The sequence below is a fragment of the Natrix helvetica genome (genome assembly GCF_964273705.1).
Source record: "Natrix helvetica genome assembly, chromosome: 5".
NCBI lineage: Eukaryota > Metazoa > Chordata > Lepidosauria > Squamata > Natricidae > Natrix > Natrix helvetica.
In genome coordinates, this window is record NC_138551.1 from 68,211,659 (window position 1) to 68,223,799 (window position 12,141).

At 34.6% G+C, this 12,141-nt stretch overlaps 1 protein-coding gene across 1 annotated transcript in view; it reads left to right on the forward strand.

Annotated features, from left to right (window-relative positions):
• Positions 1–12,141, forward strand: part of DOCK1 (dedicator of cytokinesis 1) — a 459,011-nt gene that overhangs the window by 332,330 nt on the left and 114,540 nt on the right. Inside the window, exons 31-32 of the mRNA XM_081954827.1 lie at positions 662–762; positions 7,834–7,892. Coding sequence (XP_081810953.1) covers positions 662–762; positions 7,834–7,892 — 160 coding nt within the window. The remainder of the gene's footprint in view (positions 1–661; positions 763–7,833; positions 7,893–12,141) is intronic.

Sequence of the window (12,141 nt, forward strand, 5' to 3'; positions counted from 1 at the left end):
TGCCGGATCGCACCGGATCGCGCGCTCCCTTTTGGCGCTAAACCCGGAAGTACGGTCTTGCCCCGCCCCTGGCGATGGGACGACGCTTGCCTGCACTCCACCAGCTCGGCTGGGAATGGAGACGTTTCCTCAGCGGAGCGGAGCGCCTGAAAGGGACGCAGGCTCAGCCTGCCAGGCTGCCACCACTCCACTGAAGACATTGCTGAGCAGAGAAACGTCTCCGTTCCCAGCCGAGCTGGTGGAGCGCAGGCAAGCGTCGTCGCGTCGCCAGGGGTGGGGCAAGACCGTACTTCCGGGTTTAGCGCTGAAAGGGAGCGTGCGATCCGGTGCGATCCGGCAGGAACCCACCACTGATTCTATGTGACCTAAAGGAAAAAATGAACAGAAGTGTAAACAAAAGAGAAGTTTATAACAAAAGATGGACAGGTAGAGAGCAGAGAGCAATTGGGGAGGTAGAATCTACCATCAATCTAGCAGCCACCTCCAGCATGGAACTCCCCCAATGCAACAGTACACAAAGATTCTGTTAATAAAAATACAGTAGCTTGATGTTTTCTTGACATTAATATATACAATATAAATTACATTTTTGCTAACTTACCTGTATCAATATATTCAGTATTAAAATGTTGACAATGTTTGTATTTTTTAAAATTTCCAGCTTTGGAACAACTATTTTCATCTTGCTGTTGCTTTTCTTACCCAAGAGTCATTACAACTGGAGAATTTTTCAAGTGCTAAAAGATGCAAAATACTTAACAAGTAAGTTATATGTCAGATAAAAACCATGAATAGGAACTTGAAAGTTTATTAGCATAATATTACTTGAGGTGCTCAGAAAACTCAAGACAGGTTGACAAATAATCATAGTATGATGAAAGATTAAATTTGAAACTATGATTCAAGTATTTATCATATTTTTAGCATAAGTTAGAATCCAAAATTAAAGTATAAAGCAAACATTCACCTTACATCATATCAATGGAGTCAAAATGGTTCAAAATTACCATTAAAAACACCATTTTAATCCTCCAGTTTTTCCTCTTCATTTTAATCTCATTTTAACAATAGTTTAATATTATATTGCTATAATATTAAAAATCTTGTAATGTGGTGATGATAGAAAATTGGTATGATGGCTACATTAAACTCTTTGATTAGAGGGAAACAATATCTATATTTATCACTGATTGAAAGCTCTTTATAATTTTTTCGCATAAAAGAGAAAATGAAGTATTTATTATTTGCTGGTTTGATGATTAGAAAAAAAATCAAAAAATCAAAACAAAAATCAAAAAATCAAAAAAGCAAGAGATAATTGTGTAATTGTACTTATATTTGCTGCAAATATATTTACCGCTTTTACTCTTTATTAGTTTGTGTTAGTTTTTATGTTCTTTGTAAAACTTGCAACAAAAATATATAATAAAAGTTCTTACAGCTAATTTTGAGATTAATTTTAATGTGAATTCCATGAATAAATCTCAGACATTTGTCATGCCTTTGCTTTTTCTAGCTTTAGAGGAGTATTTACAGATTTTATTTAAAATTTCACAATTTTAAAACTCATATAAATTACAGTGCCCTGAATGTAAATATTTGTTTATTTATTTTTATTTATCAAATTTTAAAATTGTTCCTGTTCCTCACATTTCTACTTTAGGGGATGTACAAATAAATAGTTAAACCATTTAAAAATTACATAAAATTTTAAAAGAATCAAGTGATGTTAAAAATGAATTAAAATGTGGTGGCAGAGCTTTTAGGGCAATAACCTACTCTATGGTTGCGTGCTTCTCCATGCACCCCAAGCAAGGCTGTAGAGTGGGAGCCAACCTCACCTCCAGGAAGAGAATGTCCACAGAGACAATTCCATTTCCAATAGGATTTTGTGAATGCAAATATTTTTGATATAGCAAGGTCTATAGTCATACTGTGTTGCAATTATTGGAAATTGCATATTGTTTCCCTTCCTCTCTCTGTCCCTCTTCTCTTCGTAGATTTTATCCATGTTTAATCCATTCTTTCAGTCCAGCTCTCGCAATCTTACATCCTCTCAGAATTGTTATTGTTGGAAAAATAGGAGGAGATATGTGCTTCACTGAATTATTCGAAATAAAGCTGAAATGAGATTAGATAGATGATAGATAGATAGACAGACAGACTGACTAACTGACTGACTGGTTTTTGGATCCAAACAATAATTCTGTCACTAATAGAGCACCAAAATTGTTAAATAAAGAGATGTTTCTGAATTTGCAGATAGCAAACAGCTTGTAGCATATAAGTATATGCTTGTAACAGTAACCGTTTTTATAATAGCGATGCCAATTTGCCAGCATCAGAGATACGAACATACTGTAGAGATACATATTTGCATAATGTCTTGTTCATAATTCATTACAAACTTCCATATTGACTTATTGATGCAGCTCGTTACAGCTTTAGAAAGATAAAAATCTAACCCAATGAGATATTAATGATTGGAACTGAACTAGTATTTTCTGTGATGGAGGCTGTCTTCCCATAAGCTTAAAACAGTGGGGTTATTAAATGGAATGATGTAGCAAAGGCCTTTGTAACACCACAAGCACTATTTGTTTTTTATTGATCCAAAAACTCAGGCTGTGTAGAAACAAATTCAGGCTTACAATTCTTTTGGTTACTTTCTGCATTAAAAGTTTCACTTGTTCACACATTTATGAAGCTCAGATTTTAGCAAACCAGTATTTCAGTTCCAGAAAATTTGAAGCAGGAAGCCCACTGTGTAAAGTACCTCATTTGATTTGATGGCTCCAAAATACAAGTTCTCGTTCGCTGTTACACTTTCTAACAAGCCTTGGCAAGCCTCAGCTTGATCTGGTAACTTTTCCTGGCATGTTTTTATTTGACTGCCATTACCTCAAGTGATTCTCATGGGAACAATCTTTCTTGAGAGAGAATGAATTGATCTTTCTAGAAGCTTCAATTTTGCTATGTTTCCACATTCCACATAAGCAAAACTCTTTGAGAACAATCCCCCTATGGCTCTCCTGTGTTCTACATTCATGCCTTTATACAAATTGCACAAAATAAATAGACAGACATTCAGAAAGATGAATGGACAGTCACAGACTAAGCAAGTAACTGGTTTTGGTGCTTCCCGCTCTGTTCTTGATTTCTGAAGATTGGATCAAGAAAATGCAAGCATGTATAATGACCTGTAGAATGTGAGAATATATGCTTATGTTTTGGTTTGAGTAAAAGGTAAATATATAATTTTGAAAATTAGATACTATTTTAAAATTAACAAGTCTTATAATTAGCATACTTAGATAGATTAAAAATACAATACTCTTCTGGGTAAGAGACACTGTTACAAATAAACTCTTACTACTTTTCTCATTAACCTACCCGAACCTAGAATATAGCAGGACATTCAGAGTACTTATCCTCATATCCAGTACCTGTTTTATTTAGAGAACTCTCCTAGGTATTCAATCACAGATGGCAACCTTCATTTCCTGCCAGTTGCTAAGATGACAGCTTCAGGGAGTTGATGCTCAGCTATCAGCATGCTGTTTTCCTTCGTTATTTCTTTTCTAAACATAGGAAATTTCCTCAGTATATTTCACCACATAGCTTTAATCACTAAATCAAAATTTTACTAAGTAACAAGCAAGTAAAGTAAACACACAGAAGCTAAAAATTATTTCTGGTTTCGAATACAAGATGCATTCAATTCTTAATAATTTCTAAGAACACCATATAATGTATAGCTGTTTTTATTCAACGTGGCAAATTCTAGCTGAATTGCTTACTGAACTAGAAATCAAGTTGAAATCCAAGGAAGTTCTGAGTAGGAGAACTCTAATCATGGGGGGAGTTGATGGTGACATTCCCTTCAAATTTCTGCCCAGAGTCACTTGTCAATGATATGGGTGACATATAAATGTAATAAATGCTTAAATAAATGGAGTCAAGATCTTTTATCCTCTCAGGAAGTCAGGATCCTCTCTTCTAGTTTGTCCCCTTCCAACACATAAACACCAATGCTTAAGTTGACATATTCAGCCACCTTCTAATCATAGGCTAATATACATTGCTATATCTGTTTTTTTACTGGTAGAGTATTAATTGCTAGAGTTTCTTCCTGTTATCGTAATTTCTTAATTTAGGCCTTATTCTTCTAACAAGATCTAAGCGTCCATTAAAAATAAAAATCCCTGAACTAGTATTCTTAATATAATATAAATATGCTGGTTACAGCAGCTGACCTTATATGATTAGCATTATAGCAAAACTAGCCTCTCTGTATCAAGGCCCTCAAAGTATCCCACTTGGTTGCTTCCAATTCCTATCTCTCTGCCTAGAGATTTACAATAAGGAAGTCCGTGTTTCATCAATGTGCCATGGAGTCCAACTAATTTGGCTCTTGAGTGCACTTTCAGTCCTCTCTGTTGCTATGCTTTGTCCTCTCTGTTGCCATGTCTGGATTTCTTATGATGAATTTTTCAAACAGAATGATTCCCACTGCCCTGACTTTCCCAGCCAATTGGGAATAGTTGGCAGGTGTGTTTATGTATGCATAAAAATAAAAGCAGGTCCATAAATTACAGTAAAGAGTCGACAGCAAAGAGAATATGCACAGAAAGCGCTTATAGCTGAGAAAATACGGCTAGATTCAGTTTGAAAATTAAAATGCTTTTCTTGTTCTGATTGAGGTTGCTTCCTATGTTTCTGGTTCAAGTTCAGGGTCATGATCCATGTATTTGACCTGAATTAGTTTAAGTCAAGCTCATGCTATAAAATGCAAATTATCTAGATTGCAGTGTTGTCTTCCAAAATCAAACAGAACAAATTATTTGGTTTAATTTGAATTGTTTATAATATCCTAATTACCTTCTTTAAATTGTTGCATTTGGATTATATAAACTGCCACACATATTTTTTTTTCAAACAAACATTTCCAGTACAACAGAGGAATTAGAGAAGACCGGGATAATAAGATGGCACACAATTCCTAAATAAATAAATAAGTGGTTATTTGTTTGAAAGTGATAAACGGTGATTATTTGATAAATAATTGGGTATTTGCAAGTGATTATAGTGGCAGCTAAGAATAAAAAGGTATTAAAAGCAGATGTGTATAAGCAATGAATTAAGAAAGTTAATTGTTTGGAAATCAATTAAAGCCTGTGGTTAAAGCAAAATTTATATATGCTTATGGATAAAATACCTATACTACATCATTGTGATTTAAATCATCACCATATTCAATATCAAATGATCTTATTGAGCTAAACTTAAAATTCAAAGTTTTATTTTGATTTTTTTCTCTTCTAAGCATAAAAAAACAAGATGTTTTATAGGAAATGTTTTAGATTATGTTTGTATAAAATATAAGTTTTAACATTATTAATCTTTATAATATCAATTGAGGTGTAGAAATAAATACTTGAAACATAAAATCAAAGTTATTAAAATCCAAATGAGGAATTTTACTAGCTCTAATTAAAAAGTAGTTCTATATTTTTTTGTCCTTTAAGAGATTGACATATTTCACACAGAACACTGTCTATCATCTGTGTGTCTGCCTCCCTGCCTGCCTGCCCATTGGCTTGGTGGCCTAGTGATGAAGATATTCATATCCCACTCAGAAGGTTGAGAGTTCAATCCTAGACAGGGGCAGATATTTCTCTCCTAGGACACAAAAAATATTTGCTGTAAACTCCATGTGGTATCAGGAAGGCCCACGTGCAGTCAGGTGAGGCAAGTGAGGCACATTCTCACCGCTCTCATCAAGAAAACAAAAACAAAAAAAGTAAAACAATTTAACAGTTAAACAGAGTCATCCACGGAAGCCAGGCAAAGAGCCATGCTATAGCACACACACTTTCCCCCAGCCTTTTCCTTTTGCAACGCTTGCCAGCAGGAGGTGAGTGGGTGGGCTTTATTGTGTTCCAGGCATTTCCCACCCAGACAGCAGGCTGCATTTGCAATGGTGGAGGTGTTTGGGGAAGACAGCAGGGGAATGGGGGAGGGATGGCAGAGGAGCTGCTTTCAAGCCACTGGAAAAGATATCCAATTCAACTTTTGTGTGTGTGTGTGTTTGTTTGAGAGTGAGTGAGAGAGAGAAGGGGGTAGGAGAGATAGTCCAATCCAGTGTGTGTGTGTGTGTGTGTGTGTGTGTGTGTGTGTTTGAGAGAGGGGGAGGAAGGGAGAGAGGGAGGAAAGAGGGGAAGGGAGAAGAAAAAGAAAATGAAAAAAGGAAACTTATTTCGCAAAGGAGAAAAACAATGCTGTCGTTTTAAATCAGAACTGAGCATGCCTGGCGTGGAATTCTGGGAGTTGAAGTCCACAAGTCTAAAAATATTTGAAACCCACCACTGTGTCAGTGCCTCACCAGCCATAAACCTCACAGCAGGTCACTGGGAAGGCCAATAAACATTGAACTCCATCCAGTCATCCAACTCTAGCCCGAATTAAGGGAGCACAAGGTTGTAAAAAAGGAGGTTTTAAAAATTTATTTGTCAACATTTCTGATCTGCCCGCCTTCCTCAAATAGGGGCTCTGGGGAGTATCCCTTTTGAACCACCATGCCATAAGTAAAATGGTTACTAACTCATTCTCAATTCAAGTGTGTGTTTAAAAAGAAGAGATCCTAGAGTTTCCAGAAGCAAGGGAGGAGTGTCACTGTTTGGGACAATCATAGAGAATGTTTGTCAAAACAAAATGAATCCTGATATAACCCAATGCTAGGACTTTGCAGGTGATAACCAGAACTTTGAATTACACCCAGAACCTAACAATCAGTGCAACAACCCACCTGTTATGCCTTAACTTTCTGGTTTGACAAATAGATGCTACCATGCCATTTTTTTTAACAAACCCACAATTAAAGTAAAATAGGTATGTAATTGAAATATGTAACTTTCCTCACTAAATAATTGAGCAACTATATTTTTACTCATTTCTTTAATTGGGTTCTCTTTATCTGGTTTTAAGACTTGGGGAGAGAATTTACCAGACTTTAGATTATATGTATGCAGAAATATTGAACTTTCAAAAAGGTTTACAAACTTTTAAGTGCTATTGTATATCCATCTTTTTTCTAAAAAATGCAACATCTAATAAAATGATATTCTATTTTTGTTTATTTTCTGATAGCTTTCCAGACAACACACTGTACATTTAATTTAATTGTACTATCTCAGCAGGTGTCATGATTGTTTTAAAAAAATAACTTCATAATTAATGTGATTGGATGTTGTTGATTCCTGCTATTTATCGTTTGTCATTTTCTACATTCCATATGTGCTAAAATAAGCTAAACATAAAATATTCCCAAGGGTACCGAATTTGTTTTATTCAGATATCAGAGACTGAGAAATGAAAAAATACTTTCATTAATCTACACAGCCACCTTATATTCACAAGAGACAGTTAAGCAATATGCCAGTGAAAATCCCACAGGTGAAATATTTACAGAAAAAATAATACCCACTGGAATTCTTTTTCCCTTTAAGAAAAGTTGTGAAATACAGATGTTAAAGTAGGAGTTAGGATGCATGAATTTAGAATTGTTTTTATTTATTATTTAAATCATTTTCTTTCTGTATGGCTTATGAATGTCAATGTATTGTTTGCTTACATTTTTCCTGTTGTTAACAGTGGAAATATTACTTAACATATTGAAAAAGCTGCCATTATTCAAAGTTATAAAATGAAATGTAGATCTAAATGCTACTTGTTTTGATAGGGACTTAGCCCCTATCAAAACTATTAAAAGTATTAAAGAATTTCAATAAAAAGTATTAAAATAATTTAAATAAAAATTTGCACTTTCTCTAGGTATGGTGATATGAGAAGACAAATTGGTTTTGAGATTCGGGATATGTGGTATAATCTGGGTAAGAATCCCAATATTTGATCTTTAGATATACTGCATGTGTGAATTTATGCCTGATTTGTAAATTTTGTGGACATATAATTGTATATTTATTTCTGTATCACTCTGTAATGATGTAGTTGACATATAGTAAATATGCATACAAAATGCTTTTTATTGTTATGGCTTGTGCGGCAAAGCCATTGACAGATATTTTTGAGGTGACAGTTTAGTTAATGGGTATAAACTAACTAATTTCAGGAATCACCTTTCCTGAAATTTATTCATTAGTATATAGGATGAACAGTTTTTTTGAAAGTAGGAAATTGACTTTGTTTTTAAGTATTTGAAATATATAACTGTTTTTTTATTTACTGCAACTTTGTTGCTTCAAGTTCATTGGTATCCTTAAGTCTAGTGCAGGGCCATCAAACTGGATTTCTTTGAGGGCCGGATCAGCTTTGTAGTTGTCCTCCACGGGCTGGCAGGATGAGATGGGACGGATGCCTCCTGCAGCACCCTGCTGGCCAAAACGGTGGGGGGGGGGCTGTACGTGGCTCCCACACACTGTTTTTGCCCTCCATGGCTTCCTGCAGCACTCTGCTAGCTAAAAACAGCCCCCTCCGGCCCGTTTTCAGCCAGCAGAGGCAACATGGGCCGGTCTTTTGCTATTTCCAGGTCGGCCCTACAGATCAGATTTAAGCACTCCGCAGGCCAGATCCGGCTTGCGGGTCTTGAGTTTGACACCCCTGCTCTAGTGAATGACCATACCACTTATAAATATTATAGAAAGCACATAGCACTTTAAAGAAACAATATTTAAATTACTGTATAGATTTTGGTGAAAAGGCTAATACATTTTTCTTATAATGTTCTTTATTTTTTTTAACTCTCTTTTATAACCGAATGTATCTCTAGAAGAACAACAAATCTTGTACAGAAGTAGGCAACATGGTTTCTTGTAGATAGTTTGAAATACAACTCCTATCAGCCACAGTAGTATAGACTGTGGAATTTGTAGCCCAAAATACACGGAGAACTATCTGCCCCTGGACATTCCTCTCTTATCATTTAAGAGGATGTCCCCCTTGAGGCTTCACACACAACTGTTAATAGACTGAAAAAGTTTCCACTTTAACTAGCTGAGAGATAAATGGAACTCTAAAAGTGAAAGTTGTCGAGGTTCAGATTTTTGTAACTTGAGTTTATTCTCTTCAATAAATCTTATTAAACCCATGGAGAGCCTTTCTTTCTGTTGAAATGGTCTGCCAAGAGATTGATAGTTTCTATAATTTAGGACAATACTTTCTTTAATCTGATTGTGAATTCTGGACTACAGTTATATCTTGTTAAATCTGCACATTTTTTGTACTTTTGCTGTAATGCATATCATTGATACTTCTCCAGAAATGATTATTCATAACATATAATGCAGTGACCCATAGAAACATATGATTAAAGCTAAAATTGATGTATGGAACAATTTTGAAATAGTAAAAGATGGAACAAAACACAATTCATTGTATTTTTAATAAAATAGTTTATAATATATTTAAAATATTTAGTCATATTTTTTGCAATTTTATTGTGGACATTTTCTTACAATCTTTGCTTTATGAAGTAATAAACATCAGATCAGGACAATTGCTTTCATCAGATGTCAGTGCAAATATTGTAGATTGAAATATCTGAAATCTCTAAAGATATTGTAAATGTAACTATTTGCTTTTTAAATTGATATTTACCTAAGTGTTGGTTGAATCTTATCTATTATATTTTTAAAGTGCCACAGTGGAAAAGTTTTGAATTTAAAATACCAATTTTATGAATAATTGTTAGCCAGTGTTGTAGAATGTTCAATGTAATAAAACAGTCAATATTCTAATATATCTCCTGATAATTGCATGTAGTAAGAAAGAAAATTAATATAATAGTAATTCTATGTTAGAAATACGATTTGCTAGAACAGTTATGTGGTAAAGAAAATGACAGTAGACACTGCCCCTTCACAAACTTCTGAATTATTTTCTTTAGTTCAGTGTGTTAATAGATTGAATCAAGAAGAAAGCAAAATACAGTACCTAGTATTAAACAATTGAAACACCCTTATATGAACTCTGATCTTTAAACCATAAATTACAAATCACAAAATATTTTAGATAATTTTCCTAGAAATCTACTGCAACTATTCCTATGCTGATGCTATTCGTTGTTACTGATTACCTTTATTAGATGATAAGTACATTGCTTAGAGTTAAATCTTTTGATTGTATAAATCAAACCTGTTCAGGAGATCAGGTTCACAAAAGTAAACAATAAGAAATGCACAAAAATAGATATGGGGGAGGTTTGCTAATGTTCACAAATGAGGAAAAGTACAGTACCTTGGAAAGAGGAAAGTGTGGGCATGCCCTGAAGCAGATGAATGGACATGAAACAGATTGTTCAGTTATACATTCAGTCACTCTTATAAGATATTCCTAAAAAGCTGACAATTGGTAGCTGCTTTTTTTTCTCTTCTTTTTGAAGAACGGGATACACCTTGGTTTCTTTGTTAGGTGTTAGATATACTTACTGTACATGATTTTAGAATAAAATATGATAGCCATCTTTAAGTTTGTTATATAACAGCTGTTATATAATTAATGAAATTTATGATACGAACTTGAGAACAGTTTGGTTAAAGCTCTCAGCTAGAAATCGGGAGACCATGAGTTCTTATCCTGCCTTAGACATGAAGCCAACTGGGTAATTTTTGGGCCAGTCACTCTCCTCAACCCTAAGTAAAAGGCAAATGCACATTACTTCTCACAATTCTGCTAAAAAAAAAAAACTGCAGGGAGTTGTCCAAGCAGTCACCAGGAGTCCAGACTAATTGCCTCTTTGGAAAGTTCCCAAAGAGTTCAGGAACAGGGAAAAAGAAAAAGAAAATAGGGTCGAGATTAGGGAGAGGGGAGAGGGAGGGAGGGAGGGAAGGAAGGAAGGAAGGAAGGAAGGAAGGAAGGAAGGAAGGAAGGAAGGAAGGAAGGAAGGATTAAAACACAACTTCCTGATAGTGCAAGTTATTAATTTATGGAACAACTCGTTTGAGTTCTCATTTGCCAGAGTTTTTAAAAAGTCTAGTTGGTAAGCTGTCAGGATTTCCTGATTTGGATTGGATGAATTTATATTTGAGGTTTCATCCAATTATAAGCTTTTAGTTATTCAAAATGCTGAACCACTCTAAGCTGCACTGGAGGAGTCTAAGCAGGAGTTCTGTAATTGCTCTATGATTTACTTGAAGTGCAGAATACAGCAGGATTTTAATGTCATTCATTCCTTTTTAATTATCTTATGTCAGTTAATACTGAATTTGGGATGTCTGGGGTTTCAGATGGCTTCTGTTCTCTATAATAATTTCTCTTCGGTTTTGTTCAGGAACCTTTCTTTGGCAGAACAGTACAGGATTTTGTAAATGTCCTTCCGCTCACTTCAGCTTGGCATTTTTCAAAGGCAATCTCTCTAAGTCATTGTAAGACTATTGCCCTTCACAAAGTTTATCTTCAGCATTACTTTTTATGAAGAGCATGTCTTGTATGAGTGCTGAAAGGTTAAATGAGCTCAGCTGCTATTGGTATTTTAAATTGGAATCAGATTATTTTTTGTGATTTTGAACAATTGTTATTTGGATTCTTATTATTTTGGTTTTAATTCTTGTACAGCATCCATAGTCATTGTTATAAGACAAGCGGTAAAAGATATTGCATATACAAACACGTACATAAATGGCTCAGTTTATGGATAATTTTATTTGCAAACATTAGCGGTTTCATTCATCACTGATTTCAACAAGACCATATGAATTTATCTTTCATGTTTTCTCTTTTTTTAGAGAGAGTGTGACATTATTTCTGCACCTAGTCATCAAATGTCTGGTAACATCATCTGTAGGTCTATTATGCTCTCATGGGTTTGTAGCTTAATTTTGTACAGATTATTACTCTTCTTCAACCAGAACTTCAGTTTCCAAAGTGTTGACCTGACATAATGTCAAGTTGATGATATTATATAAATCTATTTTTTAGACAAAGGCAGTATCACTATCTTCAATAGTCACGGAAAGACAGTTGAATAATCCTAATAAAGTAATCAATGAAAGAGTAACATGAACTAATTATTGACATTTGAACTACAACTTCTCTGCCTTAAAACTGTCAAACTCATAATTAGTAAGTTGGAAAAAGACATTCTGGAAGAAATTTAAAATTCACAGCCACTATAAATAATTGGAT